General features: G+C 44.2%; 2 protein-coding genes across 2 annotated transcripts in view; both read left to right on the top strand.

The window, feature by feature from the left end:
* The window catches only part of LOC132782151 (ras and Rab interactor 2), a 33,342-nt gene extending 28,322 nt beyond the window's left edge, over nucleotides 1–5,020 (top strand). The window contains exons 11-12 of the mRNA XM_067462507.1: nucleotides 1,503–1,675; nucleotides 4,531–5,020. Of these exons, the coding sequence (XP_067318608.1) occupies nucleotides 1,503–1,675; nucleotides 4,531–4,887 (530 nt within the window). The 3' untranslated portion in view covers nucleotides 4,888–5,020. The remainder of the gene's footprint in view (nucleotides 1–1,502; nucleotides 1,676–4,530) is intronic.
* A 6,671-nt stretch (nucleotides 5,021–11,691) lies between these two features.
* The window catches only part of LOC137094778 (SPARC-related modular calcium-binding protein 1-like), a 53,980-nt gene continuing 43,126 nt past the window's right edge, over nucleotides 11,692–22,545 (top strand). The window contains exon 1 of the mRNA XM_067462160.1: nucleotides 11,692–11,898. Coding sequence (XP_067318261.1) covers nucleotides 11,827–11,898 — 72 coding nt within the window. The 5' untranslated portion in view covers nucleotides 11,692–11,826. The remainder of the gene's footprint in view (nucleotides 11,899–22,545) is intronic.

The raw sequence follows: 22,545 nt of genomic DNA, 5'->3' as shown, positions 1-22,545 counted from the left end.
AAAAGTAATAATAGAGTAAAATAATGTAAATGTAATAATAATAGAGTAAAATAATCAATGTAATAAAAGTAATACTAATAGCAGAGTAAAATAATAAATAACCTTGACTCGAGTATAAGCCGTGGGGATTTTTTTCAGCCTAAAAAAGGGGCTGAAAAACTAGGCTTATACTTGAGTATATACAGTATATATATGCAAACACACATATACACACACACACAAAACACATATACACAGACTGGGCCACAGCAATGCGTGGCAGGGGACGGCTAGTATCTATCTATATCAATAAAAATGTAATGTTCGTTTGTGGGATTAGCATAACTCAAAAACCACAGGATGAATTGACACCAAATTTGGACACAAGACACCTCTCAGGCCAACGAGTGACCATCACTCATAAAAACACTGAAAAACACAGCGGAAGAGACTTAAACAGCCAAAAAACAAGAAATATATTACTACGCATGTGCAAAACCACACACACACACACACACACACACACACATATATATATATGCAAACACACATAAATATACGCAAACACACATATACACAAATATACACATATACACACACACAAAACATATATACAGACTGAGCCACAGCAACGGCTAGCATATATATATATATATGCTAGCCGTCCCCTGCCACGCGTTGCACACACACACACACTATATTATTAGCATCTATATATAATATCTATAAATATATATAATATCTATATATAATATCTATAAATATATATATTATACATATAAAAGCACATACACAGACACATGTATATATGTAATTAAAATGGAGGTTAAAATTCACATATTAAAACTGACCGGATGATGTCCCAGCTAAGTCCTTCTATATGAGCACCCTAATCCATTGTATTGTCAAATCTGTTATTTCCCTTTCAGACAAACTTATATGGGATATGACATTTTGGGGTTTTTTTAAACTAAATCATGCTTTCAGGAACAATGGACGTGGAACAATGGCTTCAAACTACAAGAAAGGAGATTCCATCTGAACATGAGGAAGAACTTCCTGACTGTGAGAGCTGTTCAGCAGTGGAACTCTCTGCCCCGGAGTGTGGTGGAGGCTCCTTCTTTGGAAGCTTTTAAGCAGAGGCTGGATGGCCATCTGTCAGGGGTGATTTGAATGCAATATTCCTGCTTCTTGGCAGAATGGGGTTGGACTGGATGGCCCAAGAGGTCTCTTCCAACTCTGTGATTCTAAGGAACATGCAGTTATGTCCTTCTATATAAGGAACATGGGGACATGGTCCAGCGTAATGTAAAACTTTGGTCCAAACTTCCCTGTTTTGCTCCTGGTAAACAATGGAATTAATTGGACAACAGGGATCTGCCCGGAAGGAAGTACATTATGGTTCCAGCAAGGTGGAATTCTCCTCCAGGAAGCATTTGACATACAAGAGTGGTCAAAGTGTAGCCTTCTTGAGCTCGTGCCCTCCACTCTTATGTTTGCATTTTCCTTTTCCCGTGGCTTAGGTGGATACTACCTCACCACCTGGTTTGGGGCCCTCTTCCACATTGCCAACTTCCAACCGGCTGCCATGATCACGCGGCAAATCAGCATCGAGGCCCAGCGGTCCATCCATCAGTGGCACCGGAGGCGCACCATCCACCCACACCACCACCACCCCATACGCCGCCATTCGCAGGTAAGAAAGGGGTGCAAAGTATCTTGGGAACCAAACGCCCTGGGTCTAAGCCCCAGAGATGAGTGAAGAGACCAGGAGACAAGGCTCCATGCCAATATACACAAGATATAAATCTTGTGGATATGATATTTTTCGTGTCAGAAATGACTTGAGAAACTGCAAGTCGCTTCTGGTGTGAGAGAATTGGCTGCCTGCAAGGATGTTACGCAGGTCCCACCTGGATGTTTTGATGTTTTGCCATCCTCGTGGGAGGCTTCTCTCATGTCCCCTCATTGGGAGCTGGAGCTGACATAGGGAGCTCATCCACGCTCTCCTCGGATTAGAATCTACGACCTGTCAGTCTTCAGTCCTGCCGGCACAAAGGTTCAACCCATTGCACCACAGGAGGCTCCAACATAAAAATAAAAGCTAGAAAAAAGTTCACTAGTAACCTGTAAGACTGTAGGATCTATATAGCAATATTAAATGACCACTCACAAGCCGGTTTTGCTTTGAAATGGATATATTGCTTGTATCTCTGCAGCAAAGAAAGACACTACTGACTTTTCCCCACCACCACTTCCCTTTATACACCTTTCCTGCCCAACTCTGTATCGAAAGATCAGAGTCCTGGAGAGAGCATATTATTAATATCATAGTGTTAGTATTAGTATCATTATTAATATACGCTGCTAATTAGTGTTGTTATTATTTTTATTATTTGTAATATTAGCATGTATAGCCTGCTGATCAGTTTTATGAGTATTATTAGCACTATATGCTGCTAATTTGTATTATTTTTAGTATTATTAGCATTTATAGCCCATTAGTGTCATTATTAATATATTCTGCTAATTAGTGTTGTTATTATTATTATTTGTATTATTAATATGTATAGCCCGATAATCGGTTTTATTAGTATTACTAGCATTATATCCTGCTAAGTAAAGGTAAAGGTTTTCCCCCGATATTAAGTCCAGTTGTGTCCGATTCTGGGGGGCGGTGCTCATCTCCATTTCCAAGCCGAAGCACCGGCGTTGTCCGTAGACACCTCCAGGGTCATATGGCCGGCATGACTGCATGGAGTGCCGTTATCTTCCCACCGGAGCAGTACCTATTGATCTACTCACGTTTGCATGTTTTCGAACTGCTAGGTTGGCAGAAGCTGGGGCTAACAGCGGGAGCTCACCCCGCTCCCCGGATTTGAACTTGTGACCTTTCGGTCAACAAGTTCAGCAGCTCAGCGGTTTAACCCACTGCGCCACCAGGGGCTCCTGTTAATTAGTATTATTAATATTATATACTGCTAATTAATAGGGCCCCCTGGTGGCGCAGAGGGTTAAACTGCTGAGCTGCTGAACTTGCTGAGCGAAAGCTCGGCAATTCGAATCTGGGGAGTGGGGCGAGCTCCCACTGTTAGCCCCAGCTTCTGCCAACCTAGCAGTTTGAAAATATGCAAGTATGAGTAGATCAATACCAGGGGTTCCTGTAAATTAGTATTATTAATATTATATACTGCTAATTAATAGAGAACCCTGGTAGCTGCTGAACTTACTCGGCAATTCGAATCTGGGGAGTGGGGTGAGCTCCCACTGTTAGCCCCAGCTTCTGTCAACCTAGCAGTTTGAAAATATGCAAATGTGAGTAGATCAATACCAGGGGCTCCTGTAAATTAGCATTATTAATATTATATACTGCTAATTAATAGGGACCCCTATTGGCGCAGAGGTTTAAACCACTGAGCTGCTGAACTTGCTCGGCAATTCAAATCTGGGGAGTGGGGTGAGCTCCCACTGTTAGCCCCAGCTTCTGCCAACCTAGCAGCTTGAAAATATGCAAATGCGAGTAGATCAATATATATCGTTTTGGCAGGAAACTAATGAATGGCACTCATGATCTTGGAGACGGTCACAGCTAGACCAAATGTTGGGGGAAGCCTTTGTCTTTACCTTACAGCTAATTCATATTATTAGTATTATATTCTGCTAATCCGTATTCGTGTTATTAGTATTAGTAGTAATAGTATTAGTATGATTAGCATTATATTCCGCTAATTACTATCATTATTATTAGACCTAATGTTGGGGGAAGGCTTTTCTTTACCTTACAGCTAATTAGTATTATTAGTATTATATTCTGCTAATCCATATTAGTATTAGTAGTATTAGTAGTAATAGTATTTGTGTTATTAGCATTATATTCCGCTAATTACTATCATTATTATTAGACCTAATGTTGGGGGAAGCCTTTGTCTTTACCTTACAGTTAATTAATAATATTAGTATTATGTTCTGCTAATCCGTATTAGTATTAGTAGTATTGGTAGTAATAGTATTAGTGTTATTAGCATTATATTCCGCTAATTACTATCATTATTATTAGACTTAATGTTGGGGGAAGCCTTTGTCTTTACCTTACAGTTAATTAATAATATTAGTATTATATTCTGCTAATCCGTATTAGTATTATTAGTATTAGTAATAATAGTATTAGTGTTATTAACATTATATTCTGCTAATTACTATCATTATTATTAGACCTAATGTTGGGGGAAGGCTTTGTCTTTACCTTACAGCTAATTAGTATTATTAGTATTATTTTCTGCTAATCCGTATTAGTATTAGTAGTATTAGTAGTAATAGTATTAGTGTTATTAGCATTATATTCTGCTAATTACTATCATTATTATTAGCATTGGCATTTAGAAATCATACAGTATGTAAATTAAAAGCCAAAGCATACAAACATTAACATAGAGTTAAACGCATGGCTTATTTAAATATATATATAAAAAAGTAAACAAATCCACAAATTATCGAATCGGGAAAAATGTGGACGTCTGTCTATAAAGTGACCGTTGCCTTTCTCCTTTTCAGAACATCCTCTACATCTCCTTCCACGAACCCTTCAACAACCAGAAGACAGTCTCGGTCACCGCTGAGATGACCACGGCCTCCGTCTGTGCGATCTGTGCGGAGAAGTACAGCATTTCCGAGCGCGAAGCCTATGGCCTTTTCTTGGTCTCGGGTGAGTCCTCTCAACTCCTGGCCGAGGACAGCTACCCACAGCGAGTCCACTCCGGCCTCCTCCGCTCCAAAGGGAACCCCGCAAGTTTCGTGTACAAGCCCAAAGACAGGACCTTGCCTGCTGCTGATCGTCTTCCTGTTCAGGACCCCAAACATTTGACTGATCCTCTTGAAAGCGGGGACACGGAGCCATCTGCGGATCACTGAACGTGAACCTTGGACATTCACAGAGGAGTCCATCCTTCTAACTGCCCAGTTTCACTGGTTCTAAGATACGCTCCCCACCCATAAGTGTATCTAAAAATGTCTTGGAATCTATATCTATAAAAATAAAAGTCAAAATACCCGTATTTCATCGCATAATAGTCGCTACTGCATAATTGTGACCAAAATGGTATTTTTCTGTTCCTTACATCAAAGTCACTCCTCCATATTTGAGTGCCCAAAATGGTATTTTTGTGTTCCTCTGGCAATAGTCACACTCCCATATTTGAGTGCCCAAAATTGTATTTTTCTGTTCCTTACATCATAGTCGCACCCCCATATTTGAGTGCCCCAAATGGAATTTTCCTGTTCTTCACATCATAGTCGTGCCCCCATATTTGAGTGCCCCAATGGTATTTTTCTGCTCCTCACATCATAGTCACGCCCCCATATTTGAGTGCCCAAAATGGTATTTTTGTGTTCCTCTGGTAATAGTCGCACCCTCATGTTTGAGTGCCCAAAATGTATTTTTCTGTTTCTCACATCATAGTCGCGTCCCCATATTTGAGTGCCCAAAATGGTATTTTTCTGTTCCTTACATCATAGTCGCGCTCCCATATTTGAGTGTCTCAAATGGTATTTTTCCGTTCCTCACATCATAGTCGCACCCCCATTTTTTGGGTTCCCAAAATGGTATTATTGTGTTCTTCATATTGGCATATTTGGATTTTTTAAATTGTATACTAATGCTCTTATATCAAGCCGTGTTGGGTCTTCAATAAATATAATAATAGTAATAATAATAATAATAATAATACCAAGTATGGATCGCCGATGCTGCAATCCCAGGTGACAGCAGGATTGAACTGAAAAATCTGACACGATATGAGGATTTAAAGATTGAACTGCAAAGACTCTGGCACAAGCAAGTCAAGGGGGTCCCAGTGGTGATCGGCACACTGGGTGCAGTGCCTCAAGACCTTGGCCTGCACTTAAACACATCTGTCAGCTGCAAAAGGCTACCCTACTCAGATCTGCACACATTATACGCCAATACATCACACAGTCCTAGACACTTAGGAAGTGTCCGATTTGTGATCCAGTACAACAGCCAGCAGAGTGATCTTGTTTTCTGTGGACTCATCTTGTTGTGTTTCTAATAATAATAATAATAATAATAATAATAATAATAATAATAATAATAATGAAGATATCCATCCACCATCCACCAGAGGGCAGTGTATATCTACCAACTTAGACACTCAAAGGCTCTTTGTTTTTCTTCCCAAAGGAGTTGAACTTAACAGAATCCAATAATTCTGGTCAAAAACCAGTTTTGGAGGAAACTCCAAAGGACATCTAGTCTGACCCGCAACCATGCGGGAAAATACACTCCTAAAGCACTCCTGGTGTGTATGAAACAAAGTTTGTGTACATTGAAGCACCAGAAAGATGTGACAAATGGAAATAACTGGCTTGAAAACACTCCATGTGAACGGGATCTAGGAGTTGAAAATGAGCCAACAGTGTGATGCGGCAGCTTAAAAAGCCAATGCGATTCTAGGCTGCATCAGTAGGAATTTCGTGTTGAGATCGAGGGAAGTCATAGTCAACAGTGGAACTCACTGCCTTGGAACATGGTGGAGTCTCCTTCTCTGGAGGTTTTTAAGCCGAAGCTGGATGGCCATCTGTCTGGAGGGTTTTGATTGTGTCTTCTTGCCGAGGGAAGTCATAGTCAGACTGTGTTCTGCTTTAGTCTCGCCTCATAAGAATTGGTAAGAGTTCTTCAACAGTGGAACTCCCTGCATTGGAACGTGGTGGAGTCTCCTCTGGATGTTTTTAAGCTGAGGCTGGATGATCATCTGTCAAGAGGGCTTTGATTGTGTCTTTTTGCTTGGCAAGAAGGGAGTTGGACTGGATGGCCCCTGGGATCGCTTAACTCAGGATTCTACAATCCAACAGAGGCTGGATGGCCATCTGCCAGGAGCGCTTTGATTGCGTCTTCTTTGGTCAGGCCTCATAAGGAAGAGCTTCCTCATGGTAAGAGTTGTTCAACAGTGAAACACATTGCCTTAGAGTGTGGTGGAGTCTCCCTCTCTGGAGATTTTTAAGCTGAGGCTGAATGGCCATCTGTCAGGAGGGCTTTGATTGTGTCTTCTTGCCTGGCAGAAGGGGGTTGGACTGGATGGCCCCTGGGATCCCTTAACTTAGGATTCTACGATCCAACAGACGCTGGATGTCCATCTGTCTGGAGGGCTTTGATTGCGTCTTCTTTGGTCAGGCCTCATAAGGAAGAGCTTCCTCATGGTAAGAATTATTCAATAGTGGAACTCATTGCCTTCAAACGTGGTGGAGTCGCCTCCTCTGGAGGTTTTTAAGCCGAGCCTGGATGGCCATCTGTCTGGAGGGCTTTGATTGTGTCTTCTTGCTTGGCAGAAGAAAGACTGGATGGCCCTTGGAATCCCTTAACTTAGGATTCTACGACGCAACAGAGGCTAGATGGCCATCTGTCTGGAGGGCTTTGATTGTGCCTTCTTGCTGAGGGAAGTCATAGTCTGACTGTGTTCTGCTTTGGTCTCGCCTCATAAGAACTGGTAAGAGTTCTTCAACAGTGGAACTCACCGCCTTGGAACGTGGTGGAGTCGCCTTCTCTGGAGGTTTTTAAGCCGAGGCTGGATGGCCATCTGTCAGGAAGGCTTTGATTGCGTCTTCTTTCGTCAGGCCTCATAAGGAAGAGCTTCCTCATCGTAAGAGGAGGAACTCACTGCCTTGGAGTGTGGTGGAGTCTCCCTCTCTGGAGGTTTTTAAGCCGAGGCTGGATGACCATCTGTCTGGATGGCTTTGATTGTCTCGACTTGCATGGCAGAAGAGTGTATCCATAGAGGGAGACTGGATGGCCCCTGGGATCCCTTATCTTAGGATTCTACAACCCAACAGAGGCTGGACGACCATCTGTCAGGAGGGCTTTGATTGTGTCCTCCTGTCTGGCCTAAGCAGGTCAGACTAAATGACCTTTGGGGTACCCTCTATGGTTTATGTCAGGCATGGGCAAACTTCAGCCCTCCAGGTGTTTTGGACTCCAACTCCCACAATTCCTAACAGCCGGTAGGCTGTTAGGAATTGTGGGAGTTGGAGTCCAAAACACCTGGAGGGCCGAAGTTTGCCCATGCCTGATCTATGTGGTTAGACAGGGTTAAACAATGCCAGGGGAGTCCTGCAAGACTTGCTGAGTTCCTTAAGGGAGGCCAGGAGTTAAGTTACCTGCTCTTCTCATCCCGCCAGGTGTGCTCCCTTCCAAGGAAGCCTTCCTCCTCTTTGCCAATGGATTCCTGTCCAGACAGGTCTGTGGCGGAGATCTCTCTCTCCTCCAACTAAAGCTGCTCCAGTTGCAACCAACTTTCCCTGGGGCCTTCCTCCTGCCTCTCGCATAAAGAACCGCAAACAGGTGCAAGTACCGGAGGGAAGGGAGGCTCGTACTCTCTAAACAGATGTTCCCTATCCTGCCAAAGTCCCAGAAACTCCCTGCCACTTGGCATTAGCTCTATGCAATCCTGGGAATTGTAGTTTGTCCTCTTTGGGAGATAATAATATAATATAATATATTGCATATATATATTGGGAGGGATCGGTTTGTGTCTTCCTGCCAGGCAGAAGGGGGTTTGGGATTCCATCCAACTTTAGGTTTCTATGAGCTAACAGAGATTGTATGGCTATCTGTCGGGAGTGCTTGAATGGTGTTGTCCTACCTGGCAGAATGGGGTGGGACTGGTTAGCCCTTTGGGTTCTCTTCCAACTCTTGTGATCTACAAGAGATCAGATGGCCATTTGTCAGGAGGGATCGGATTGCGTCTTTCTGCCTGGCAAAAGTGGGTCGGACTGGATGACCCTTTGGGGTCCCTTCCAACTTTAGGTTTCTATGATCCAACATAGATTGTATGGCCATCTGTCAGGAGGGATATTGTGGTGTCTTTCTGCCTGGCAAAAGGGGGTGGGGCTGGGTGGCCTTTGGGGTCGCTTCTCACTCTAGTATTGTACGTTCCAACAGAGATTGTATGGCCATCTGTTGGGAGGGATCAGTTTGTGTCTTCCTGCCAGGCAGAAGGGAATTGGGATTCTATCCAACTTTAGGTTTCTATGATCCAAAAGAGATCATATGGCCATCTGTCAGGAGGGATCACTTTGTGTCTTTCTGCCTGGCAAAAGGGGCTGGGGCTGGGTGGCCTTTGTGGTCGCTTCCCACTCTAGTATTGTATGATCCAACAGAGATTGTATGGCCATCTGTTGGGATGGATCGGATTGTGTCATCCTCCCTGGCCAAAAGGGGGTCAGACTGGATGGCTTTTGGGATCTCTTTGAACATCAATTATCCAACAAAGATTGTATGGCCATCTGTCAAGAGGGATCGGATTGTGTCTTCCTGCCTGGTAGAATGGGGTTTAACTGGATGACCTTTGGGGTTTTTCCAGGTCTAGGAGTCTATGATCCAACAGAGACTGGTTGGCCATCTGTCTGAAGGATCAGATTGTGTCTTCTCTCCTGGCAGAAGGGGGTTGAACTGGATGACCCTTGGGATTCCATCCAATTATAGGTTTCTGTGAGCCAACAGAGATTGTATGGCTATCTGTCAGGAGGGCTTGAATGGTGTTTTCCTACCTGGCAGAATGGGCTGGGACTGGATGGCCCTTTGGGTTAACTTCCAACCCTCACATTCTATGATCCAACAGAGACCAGATGGCCATCTGTCAGGAGGGATCAGATGGTGGTTTCTTGTCTGGCAAAAGGGGGTGGGGCTGGATGGCCTTTGGGGTCTCTTCTAAATCTAGCATTCTATGATCCAACATATTGTATGGCCATCTGTCAGGAGGGATTGGATTGTGGTTTCATGCCTGGCAAAAGGGGGTTGGACTGGATGGCCTTTGGGGTCTCTTCCAAGTTTAGTATTGTATGATTCAACAGATTGTATGGCCATCTGTCAGGAGGGATCGGATGGTGTCTTCCTGCCTGGCAGAATGGGATGAGATAAGGTGGCCCTTGGGATCCCAACCAACTTTAGTATTGTACGATACAACAGAGATTGTATGGCCATCTGTTGGGAGGTTTTGGATGGTGTCTTCCTGCCTGGCAGAAGGGGGTTGGACTGGATGGCCTTTGGAGTCCCTTCCAAATCTAGCATTCTATGATCCACCAGAGATTGTATGGCCATCTGTCGGGAGGGTTTGAATTATGCCATCCTCCCTGGAAAAATGGGGTCAGACTGGATGGCTTTTGGGATCTTTTTGAAGATCTGTTATCCAACAGAGATTGTATGGCCATCTGTCAGGAGGGATCGGATAGTGTCTTCCTGCCTGAAAGAAGGGGGTTGGACTGGATGGCCTTTGGGGTCCCTTCCAACTCTACCATTCTATCATCCAACAGAGATTGTATGGCCATCTGTTGGGAGGGATCGGATTGTGTCGCTCTCTCTGGCCAAAAGGGGGTCAGACTGGATGGCTTTTGGGATCTCTTTGAACATCAATTATCCAACAAAGATTGTATGGCCATCTGTCAAGAGGGATCGGATTGTGTCTTCCTGCCTGGTAGAATGGGGTTTAACTGGATGACCTTTGGGGTTTTTCCAGGTCTAGGAATCTATGATCCAACAGAGACTGGTTGGCCATCTGTCTGAAGGATCAGATTGTGTCTTCTCTCCTGGCAGAAGGGGGTTGAACTGGATGACCCTTGGGATTCCATCCAATTATAGGTTTCTGTGAACCAACAGAGATTGTATGGCTATCTGTCAGGAGGGCTTGAATGGTGTTTTCCTACCTGGCAGAATGGGCTGGGACTGGATGGCCCTTTGGGTTCTCTTCCAACCCTCACATTCTATGATCCAACAGAGACCAGATGGCCATCTGTCAGGAGGGATCAGATGGTGGTTTCTTGTCTGGCAAAAGGGGGTTGGACTGGATGGCCTTTGGGGTCCCTCCCAACTCTAGCATTTTATGATCCAACAGAGATTGTATGGCCATCTGTCGGGAGGGATTGGATTGTGCTATCCTCCCTGGCAAAAGGGGGTCAGACCGGATGGCTTTTGGGATCTCTTTGAAGATCAATTATCCAACAGAGATTGTATGGCCATCTTTTGGGAGGGATCGGATTGTGTCATTCACCCTGGCAAAAGGGGGGTCAGACTGGATGGCTTTTGGGATCTCTTCGAACATCAATTATCCAACAGAGATTGTATGTCCATTTGTTGGGGGGGGGAGGGATTGGATTGTGCTGTCCTCCCTGCCAAAAGGGGGGTCAGACTGGATAGCTTATGGGATCTCTTCAAACATCTATTATCCAACAGAGATTGTATGGCCATCTGTCAAGAGGGATCAGATGGTGTCTTCCTGCCTGGCAGAAAGGGGTTGGACTGGATGGCCTTTGGGGTCCCTTTCAACTCTAGCATTCTATGATCCAACAGAGATTGTATGGCCATCTGTTGGGAGGGATCCGATTGTGTCATCCTCCCTGGCAAAAGGAGGTCAGACTGGATAACTTTTGAGATCTCTTTGAACATCTATTATCCAACAGAGATTGTATGGCCATCTGTTGGGAGGGATCGGATTGTGTCATCCCCCCTGGCAGAAGGGGGTCAGACTGGATGGCCTTTGGGGTACGGAGACCAAAGACCAAGGCAGGAGGAAGACAGCCTTCCCTTGCCTTTTGGGGGCGGAGGGGAGGAGTGGCAGGGGAGGCGTGGATGCCTTCTCCTCCCCAGCTGTTGTTGGTCCACGTGGTTTGGACCACCTTAGGGGAAAGTGCAATGACATGTGGGAGAAGGCAGGAGGGGCGGGCGGGCTGGCCTGGCTGGGGCTGCACGAACCTATATATGCAACAGCCCAGCGGTGAGGGCTGGCCCCCTTTGCCAGGGACCTCCACGGCATCTGTCCTGCCACCCGGCTGCCCCTCTGCACCATGGCCAGCCTCCTGTGGTTGCTCTTAGTGGTGCCCAAACTGGCCGCCCCTCTTCGGTGGGACACCTCTCCGGTAAGGAAATGAGCAAAAGTCCAGAGATACTTTTTGGGGGTTGAGACTCAAGTGGGCATTATTTTGGGGTGAGAGACAAGACTCAAGTTGGCATTATCAAGACTCAAGTTGGCATTATTTTGGGGTGAGTGACAACACTCAATTCAGCATTATTTTGGGGTGTGACCAATCTCAAGTTGGCATTATTTTGGGTTAAGTGACAAGACTCAATTCGGCATTATTTTGGGGTGAGAGACAAGACTCAACTTGGCATTATTTTGGGGTGAGTGGCAAGACTCAACTTGGCATTATTTTGTGGTGAGTGACAAGACTCACGTTGGCATTATTTTGGGGTGAGCGACAAGACTCAAGTTGGCATTATTTTGGGGTGAGAGACAAGACTCAATTCGGCATTATTTTGGGGTGAGTGACAAGACTCAAGTTGGCATTATTTTGGGGTGAGAGACAAGACTCAATTCGGCATTATTTTGGGGTGAGAGACAAGACTCAAGTTGGCATTATTTTGGGGTGAGCGACAAGACTCAAGTTGACATTATTGTGGGGTGAGTGACAAGACTCAAGTTGGCATTATTTTGGGGTGAGAGACAAGACTCAAGTTGGCATTATTTTGGGGTGAGAGACAAGACTCAATTCGGCATTATTTTGGGGTGAGAGACAAGACTCAAGTTGGCATTATTTTGGGGTGAGTGACAAGACTCAAGTTGGCATTATTTTGGGGTGAGCGACAAGACTCAAGTTGACATTATTGTGGGGTGAGTGACAAGACTCAAGTTGGCATTATTTTGGGGTGAGAGACAAGACTCAAGTTGGCATTATTTTGGGGTGAGTGACAAGACTCAAGTTTGCATTATTTTGGGGTGAGTGACAAGACTCTAGTTGGCATTATTTTGGGGTGAGTGACAAGACTCAAGTTGGCATTAATTTGGGGTGAGTGACAAGACTCAAGTTGGCATTATTTTGGGGTGAGAGACAAGACTCAAGTTGCCATTATTTTGGGGTGAGTGACAAGACTCAATTCGGCATTATTTTGGGGTGAGTGACAAGACTCAAGGTGGCATTATTTTGCAGTGAGTGACAGACTCAAGTTGGCATTATTTTAGGGTGAGAGACAAGACTCAATTCGGCATTATTTTGGGGTGAGAGACAAGACTCAAGTTGGCATTATTTTGGGGTGAGTGACAAGACTCAAGTTGGCATTATTGTGGGGTGAGTGACAAGACTCAAATTGGCATTATTTTGGGGTGAGAGACAAGACTCAAGTTGGCATTATTTTGGGGTGAGTGACAAGACTCAAGTTTGCATTATTTTGGGGTGAGTGACAAGACTCTAGTTGGCATTATTTTGGGGTGAGTGACAAGACTCAAGTTGGCATTAATTTGGGGTGAGTGACAAGACTCAAGTTGGCATTATTTTGGGGTGAGAGACAAGACTCAAGTTGCCATTATTTTGGGGTGAGTGACAAGACTCAATTCGGCATTATTTTGGGGTGAGTGACAAGACTCAAGGTGGCATTATTTTGCAGTGAGTGACAGACTCAAGTTGGCATTATTTTAGGGTGAGAGACAAGACTCAATTCGGCATTATTTTGGGGTGAGAGACAAGACTCAAGTTGGCATTATTTTGGGGTGAGTGACAAGACTCAAGTTGGCATTATTGTGGGGTGAGTGACAAGACTCAAATTGGCATTATTTTGAGATGAGTGACAAGACTCAATTCGGCATTATTTTGGCGTGAGCGACAAGACTCAAGTTGACATTATTTTGGGGTGAGTGACAAGACTCAAGTCAGCATTATTTTGGGGTGAGAGACGACTCAAGTTGGCATTATTTTGGGGTGAGTGACAAGACTCAAGTTGGCATTATTTTGGGGTGAGTGACAAGACTCAAGTTGGCATTATTTTGGGGTGAGAGACAAAGGGGTGCATTTATGTTGATTTATGTGCATTTCCCAAAAAATATTAAGTTATGCTATCGGAGAATATTGATACTCAATGGGATCTTTCAATCTTTCAATCTTGTCCGAATCCACACACCTGAAATGCCAAGCGTGTAGGTGTTTTCCTATTTAGGCTTCGAAAACGAATATTTTTTAACGAAGGGGGATAAATACTTGGCACGAAGGTTCGTTTACTTTGGCAACTTGCGATCCCGCAAAAAAATTTGGAACCCAAAAGCGGAGAGTTTTGCTTTCTCCGCAAAATCCTCGCTCCGAAGAAGGCACATCTGGTTTCTTTTATTCCCAAAATGAGGGATTGTCGCACCGTTCGTGGCAAAAAAGCAAAGGTGCCTTGTCTGTATTTATTTTGGTTATAGATTGACTTATTTCGACATTTCCACAGGTGAGCGCGCGCTTGCATTTTAGGCTCTGAGAGGAGGACCTGGTTTGTTTTTCTCTCTGGACATTTTGTGCAACTGCTGCATATCAACAATGCATTCAGAATCAAACCATCTGTTAGTTCCCACCTTGTTGGGGTTTAGTTGTTTACTACAGACCAGTTTGGGTCTGAGATTTTGAATTATGGATTGATAGGCATTTAAAATGTCTGTATTAGAGTCTAGGATGTATTGTCGGCAAAATCTATAGGGGTTGTGCTCTAATGTGGGCAGAATGGAGTTGCCTAGGTTGACTGACCACCTTATTCTCCGTTCTCCAACATGGATTCCATTTAGATTTTGTGAATTTTGAAAGGATTGTGTTGGAGGTGATGTTTCAAAGTTAAATAGGAGTGACAGAGGAAAATGATCACTCTCGACCCTATTATTAATTGCAAATATTTGGATATCAGGTATCAAGTTGGCAGAAACTGCCATATAATCAATAGTACTGTTGTTGTTCATTCGTTCAGTTGTCTCCGACTCTTCGTGACCTCATGGACTAGCCCACGCCAGAGCTCCCTGTCGGCCGTCACCACCCCCAGCTCCTTCCAGGTCAGTCCAGTCACTTCAAGGATGCCATCCATCCATCTTGCCCTTGGTCGGCCCCTCTTCCTTTTACCTTCCACTTTCCCCAGCATCATTTCCTTCTCCAGGCTTTGCTGTCTCCTCATGATGTGGCCAAAGGACTTCAACTTTGCCTCTAGTCTCCTTCCCTCCAGTGAGCAGCCAGGCTTTCTTTCCTGGAGGATGGACTGGTTGGATCTTCTTGCAGTCCAAGGCACTCTCAGAACTTTCCTCCAACACCACAGCTCAAAAGCATCTCTCTTCCTACTCTCGGCCTTCCTTATGGTCCAGCTCTCACGTAGGTGACTACAGGGAAGACTATGGCTTTGACTATGCGGATCTTTGTTGCCAGTGTGATGTCTCTACTCTTCACTATTTTATCGAGACTGGACATTGCTCTCCTCCCAAGAAGGAAGTGTCTCCTGATTTCCTGGCCACAGTCTGCATCTGCAGTCATCTTTGTGCCTAGAAATACAAAGTCTGTCACGGCCTCCACATTTTCTCCCTCTATTTTCCAGTTGTCAATCATTCTTGTTGCCATAATCTTGGTTTTTTTATGTTTAGCTGCAACCCGGCTTTTGCGCTTTCTTCTTTCACCTTGATTAGAAGGCTCCTCAGCTCCTCCTCGCTTTCGGCCATCAGAGTGGTGTCATCTGCATATCTGAGGTTGTTAATGTTTCTTCCAGCAATTTTCACCCCAGCTTTGCATTCATCCAGCCCCGCACATCCTCGCATGATGTGTTCTGCATACAAGTTAAAAAGGTTGGGTGAGAGGATGCAGCCTTGCCGGATGCTTTTCCCAATCTTGAACCAGTCTGTTGTTCCGTGGTCAGTTCTGACTGTTGCTCCTTGGTCCTTGTACAGATTCCTCAGGAGAGAGGGAAGGGGGCTTGGGATGCCCATCCCACCAAGGACTTGCCACAATTTATTATGATCCACACAGTCAAAGGCTTTAGAATAGTCAATGAAGCAGAAGTAGATGTTTTTCTGAAACTCCCTGCCTTTCTCCATTCTCCAGCATCCGGATATTGGCAATCTGGTCTCTCGTTCCTCTGCCTTTTCTAAACCCAGCTTGAACATCTGGCAACTCTCGCTCCATGTCTTGCTGGAGTCTTCCTTGCAGGATCTTGAGCATTACCTTCCTGGCATGAGAAATAAGGGCCACTGTACGGAAGTTTGATTACATAACCAAAATACATGCTCTTAATGAGGAGGGCCTGTATATATTGTGGGATGGAGCTATCCAAAGGTTGAATGTCCACGTGCAGATCTACTGAAATAAATATGGTAAGGCCCCCGCTACCACGGCCTTTTGAGCTTGTTTTCACTGCTGGAACCAAATATGCTCTGAAACCATGAAGGGAAGGAAGACTCAATTCGGCATTATTTTGGGGTGAGCGACAAGACTCAAGTTGACATTATTTTGGGGTGAGTGTCAAGACTCAAGTTGGCATTATTTTGGGGGTGAGAGACAAGACTCAAGTTGGCATTATTTTGGGGGTGAGAGACAAGACTCAGGTTGGCATTATTTTGGGGGTGAGAGACAAGACTCAAGTTGGCATTATTTTGGGGTGAGAGACAAGACTCAAGTTGGCATTATTTTGGGGGTGAGAGACAAGACTCAAGTTGGCATTATTTTGGGGTGAGAGACAAGACTCAAGTTGGCATTATTTTGGGGTGAGAGACAAGACTCAAGTTGGCATTATTTTGGGGTGAGAGACAAGACTCAAGTTGGCATTATTTTGGGGTGAGAGACAAGACTCAAGTTGGCATTATTTTGGGGTGAGAGACAAGACTCAAGTTGGCATTATTTTGGGGTGAGAGACAAGACTCAAGTTGACATTATTTTGGGGGTGAGAGACAAGACTCAAGTTGGCATTATTTTGGGGTGAGAGACAAGACTCAAGTTGGCATTATTTTGGGGCGAGTGACAAGACTGGCAGATGCGTTTATTGCAGAGGAAGATTAGTTTCAGTGGCCCATGTCTCCTGCAAACAAATAATTTGGAATTGTTGCAGATAAATTGCAAAATCTGCATGATGGAACTTATGTGTCCATCCCATTATATTCCAAGATAGCAGATGTAATTGTCACGCTGGTGTCGATAGATCTGGATTATTACCAATATGCAGAAGTTCGATCTGAGCAGAGGCTTTTGGGCTGGGTGGCAATTTATGCATTGGAGATATCTGATTTTCCCTCCTAGGCTTTAGGGGGTGTATTGGACTTATAGTTATGGTGTCGTCCTCATTCATCGCAAGTAGTGTGTCAACAGAGCCCCCAGCCAATGTGTAAATTGGGTTTCACCTGCGCCTATGGCAAGTATCCTCAGAGGTTGCGAGGTCTGAGGATGCCTGTCATAGATGCAGGCAAAACATCAGGAGAGAATGCTTCTGGAACATGCCTATACAGCTCAAAAAACTCACATCAAACCAGTGATTCTGACTGTGAAATTATTTGACAACACAATGTGTAATGTGTTGTTGAAGGCTTTAATGGCCGGAATCACTGGGTTGTTGTGAGTGTTCTGGGGTTGTATGGCCATATTCCAGAAGCATTCTCTCCTGAAGTTTCGCCTGCAACTATGGCAGGCATTCTCAGAGGTTGCGAGGACTGTTGGAAACTAGGAAAATGGGGTTTATATACATATCTGTGGAATGTCCAGGTTGCGATAAGGAACTCTTGTCCGTGGATGTTGCCACTGGCCAACTTGATTAACACTTAATGGCCTTGCAGGTTCAAAGCCTGGCTGATTGCTGCCTGGAGGATCCAATTTCAACAGAAAGGAGGAAAGCATGAAAATGGTTCTAAAGACTTCTTTGCAGAAGGGCTATGGTTTGGCAAGCGCATTGGCTCACTCCGCACTTACCCAACAAATGAGCCCCTTGCTTCCAGAGTTATAATCAACTTATAAAGTCAGAGACAGCAGTTTGTGATTATGTCAACACAGAATCCTTTCCCCCCAAAGTCCAAGTAAGTTTGGCCCTCTTTTATGGCTAGCAGGTCTCTTGAAATCTGGATATAACATCACGAAGTTTCTTGCACTCATTGTTTTTATCTAAGGCTTTGGGTCAGTGTTTATGTTGCAATTGGCAACCTTGATTAGCACTGAATGGCCCTGCAGCTTCAAAGCCTGTCTGCTTCCTGCCTGGGGGGATATTTTGTTGGAATGTCATGAAACAATCGGGGCCAGCTAACACCTCCCATCAAAGGATCCAGAAGCCCCATTTAGCAAAGTTTTTAGAGTCTGGATTTGGGTTTAGTGCAGTTAGGAATGATGGGAGTTGAAGTCCAAAACACCCGGAGGGCCAAAGTTTGCCCAAGTCTCGTTTAGTGCATGGACTGATCCCCAAAATTGAAAAATTAGAGTCCTTTTTCACCGACAAAAAATAAATTTGCATTGCTGCACGTTGAAATAACTTATGGCAAGGTTATTTTAAATTTCGTGCCAAAGACTTCCAGTTGGGGCAAGTATCTTCTCATCATATATATTCAGACATGTATCGGCAACAGGTGTTGTGCGCCTTGCTGTGTGCCTTCGAGTCATTTCGAGGTTATGGCAACCCTATAACAGGGCTTTCTTGGCAAGGTTTGTTCAGTAGAGGGTTCCCATTGCCTTCCTCTGAGGCTGAGAGAGTGTGACTTGCCTAAGGTCACCCAATGGATGTTCATAGCTGAATGCGAATCCAGATTGTTTCCTGTCTGGAATTCCCCTGCTTTTTGAGTGTTGTGGTCTTGCGGTTTCAAAGCCTGGCTCCCTCCTGCCTGGGGGAATCCTTCGTTGGGAGGTGTTAGCTGGCCCTGATTGTTTCCTGTCTGGAATTCCCCTGCTTTTTGAGTGTTGTGGTCTTGCAGTTTCAAAGCCTGGCTGCCTCCTGCCTGGGGGAATCCTTTGTTGCGAGGTGTTAAATGACCCTGATTGTTTCTTATCGGGAATTCCCCTTCTTTTTTGAGTGTTGTGGTTTTGCAGTTTCAAAGCCTGGCTACCTCCTACCTGGGGGAATCCTTTGTTGGGAGGTGTTAACTGACCCTGATTGTTTCCTGTCTGGAATTCCCCTGCTTTTTGAGTGTTGTAGTCTTACAGTTTCAAAGCCTGGCTGCCTCCTGCCTGGGGGAATCCTTTGTTGGGAGGTGTTAAATGACCCTGATTGTTTCCTGTCTGGAATTCCCCTTCTTTTTTGAGTGTTGTGGTCTTGCAGTTTCAAAGCCTGGCTGCCTCCTGCCTGGGGGAATCCTTTGTTGGGAGGTGTTAGCTGGTCCTGATTGTTTCCTGTCTGAATTTTCCCTGGTTTTTAAGTGTTGTTCTTTATATACTGTTAAGGTTTTAGAGTTTTTTTTAATACTGGTAGCCAGATTTTGTTCATTTTCAAGGAGTTGTAGTTACTGGGATTTATAGCTCACCTACAATCAAAGAGCATTTTGAACCCCACCAATGATAGAATTGGGCCAAACTTGGCACACAGAACTCCCAAGACCAACAAAAATTCTTGAAGAGTTTGATGGGCATTGACCTTGAGTTTTGGAGTTGTAGTTCACCTACATCCAGAGAGCACTGTGGACTCAAACAATGATGGATCTGGACGCCAACACTGGTGTGAACACTGGTGGAGTTTGGGGAAAATAGACCTTGAAATTTGGGAATTGTAGTTGCAGGGATTTATAGTTCACCTACAATCAAGGAGCATTCTGAACCCCACCAATGATAGAATTGAACCAAATTGAACTCCCATGACAAACAAAAAATACTGGAAGGGTTTGGTGGGCATTGACCTTGAGTTTTGGAGTTGTAGTTCGCTTACATCCAGAGAGCACTGTGGACTCAAACAATGATGGATCTGGACTAGACTTGGCACGAATACTCAACATGCTCAAATGTGAACACTGGTGGAGTTTGGGGAAAATAGACCTTGACATTTGGGAGTTTTAGTTGCTGGGATTTATAGTTAATCTACAATTAAAGAGAATTCGTAAATCCACCAATGATGAAATTGGGCCAGACTTGGCACACAGAACTCCCATGACTAACAAAAAAAAAAAAAATACTGGAAGGGTTTGGTGGGCATTAATTTTGAGTTTTGGAGTTGTAGTTCATTTACTTCCAGAGAGCACTGTAGATTCAAACAATGATGGATCTGGACCAAACTTGGCACGAATACTCAATATTCCCAAATGTGAACACTGCTGGAGTTTGGGAGAAACAAACCTTGACATTTGGGAGTTGTGGTTGCTGGGATTTGTAGTTCATCTACAATCAAAGAGCATTCTGAATCCCACCAATGATAGAATTGGGCCAAACTTCCCACACAGAACTCCCATGACTAACAAAAAAGACTGGAAGGGTTTGTTGGGCATTGACCTTGAGTTTTGGAGTTGCAGTTCACCTACATCCAGAGAGCACTGTGGATTCAAACAATGATGGATCTGGACCAAACCTGGCACAAATACTCAACATGCTCAAATGTGAACACTGCTGGAGTTTGGGGAAAGCAAACCTTGACATTTGGGAGTTGTAGTTGCTGGGATTTATAGTTCACCTACAATTAAGGAGCATTCGGAATTCCACCAATGATGAAATTGGGCCAAACTTTGCACACAGAACTCCCATGACTAACAAAAAAAATGCTGGAAGAGTTTGTTGGGCATTGACCTTGAGTTTTGGAGTTGTAGTTCACTTACATCCAGAGAGGACTGTGGATTCAAACAATGATAGATCTCGACCAAACTTGGCATGAATACTCAATATTCGTTGATCTTTATGAAGCCAATTGCTTTCCAATGGACAGCTCCTCACCCCAACAGTCAGAAGGGTATAAATACCCCATATTTCTTCCCTAATATTGATCTGTTTGTGCAAAGGAAAAAGTCAGAAAGCAATGGACTAACAAAGAAACAGATGCTGTGAATAAGGGAGAGGATTGCACCAATGTGCCCTTTGAAGATCTAGAAGCCAAGGGTTCAAGTCCTCTCTCTCATCCATGGGAATCCATTGAGTGATCTTAAGCAAGTCACACTCTCTCAGCCTCTGAAGAAATCAGTGCCAAATCCCGTCTGCTGAAAGTGTGCCAGGAACACCCTTGGCCTGGGTCACTACAAACTGCAGTTGACCCGAAGGCACATAAAGAGCAAACAGTGGATAAAGCAGGTGGGATCAGGTGTTGCAGGTAAAAAGGTGTCTGGTTTCTTCTTTGAAAAGCTAGATTAGGGAATGAAGTGGTTCCCAAAGAATACTGTTGCTGGAATTTAAGAAACCCTTTGTACGTAACCAAAAGCAATCACCAAAATAGCACATTGGTTGCCCTGGATTCTGGGCGCCGAAATCCAAAACGCCTGATGTATCCCAAGTGTAATCTGTGAAATGTTGGAAGATATAAGAGTGATGGTCGTGCAACCTTCTTCAAAGCTACAGGTGCAAACCAGAGGGATGTGGCAGCTGGGCAAAGCACGTTTTGGGGATCCCACGGCCGTGAAATGCAGCCACCAGTCACGCTTTCTGCATGCTCCGAAATGCAGCCGGCGTTGCTGCCAAACTGGGAGCAAGCGATATCCATATTTAGTTCCCAACGTGTCGCCTGCGGGGGGCTAATTTTAACTTGTTCTGGGGAGGATGAGCTCTCGCCCTGATGTCATCCCATCTCTGGGGGCTTTTTAAAGAGATTGGTATTAGTCAGCAAGAAACTCCGCCAAGAAGAAGAGGACTCCTCCAGATCAATACCAGGGAACGCTTCTCCCAGACGTGACAGATGGCCGGAGCCACAGAGAGACAGAACAGGGGATCTGTGCCCTCCAGGCAGTGGATTACTGGGAATCACCCTAATCCTATTATTATTATTATTTGAAACACAACAAGATGAGTCCACAGCAGCCAAGATATGGCTGTTGTATTGGATCACACGTTGGACACTTCCCAAGTGTCTAGGACTGTGTGATGTATTGGCGAATAATGCATGCAGATCCGAGTAGGGTGGCCTTTTGCAGCTGACAGGTGTTGATTTTGTCAGTGCCGATTGTTTTTAAGTGCAGGCCAAGGTCTTGAGGCACTGCACCCAGTAAATAAATAAATAAATAGACAGGTAGGTAGGTAGGTAGGTAGGTAGGTAGGTAGATAGATAGAGTAGATAGATAGAGACCATAGATAGATACTATCTTAAGTAGATAGATAGATAGATAGATCAATAGATAGATAGAATCGATAAATAGAGACCATAGATAGATAATATCGTAAGTACATAGATAGATAGAGAGATAGATAGATAAATAGAGTAGGTAGATAGATACCATTGATTGAGATCACAGATAGTATCATAAGCATGTAGAGAGATAGATACATACATACAGCAGGTAGGCAGGTAGGTAGGTAGGTACTGCAGATAGATAGATACCATAGATGGATAGTACCATAGGTACATAGATATAGTACTGTAGATAGATAGATAGATAGATAGATAGATAGATAGATAGATAGAAACGTTAGGTAGGTAGATAGGTAGGTAGGTAGATAGACAGATACCGTAGGTAGGTAGATAGATAGATAGATAGATAGATAGATAGATAGATAAACAGGTGGATAGATAGATAGATAGATAGATAGATAGATATCATAGATAGATAGTACCATAGGTACATAGATATAGTACTGTAGGTACATAGATAGGTAGATAGATAGACAGACAGATAGATACCATAGGTAGGTAGGTAGGTAGGTAGGTAG

The sequence above is a fragment of the Anolis sagrei genome, chromosome Y (genome assembly GCF_037176765.1).
Source record: "Anolis sagrei isolate rAnoSag1 chromosome Y, rAnoSag1.mat, whole genome shotgun sequence".
NCBI classification, from domain to species: Eukaryota; Metazoa; Chordata; class Lepidosauria; order Squamata; family Dactyloidae; genus Anolis; species Anolis sagrei.
The sequence above is the reverse complement of the archived record's forward strand: the minus strand, read 5'-3'. Positions and strand labels throughout refer to the sequence as shown.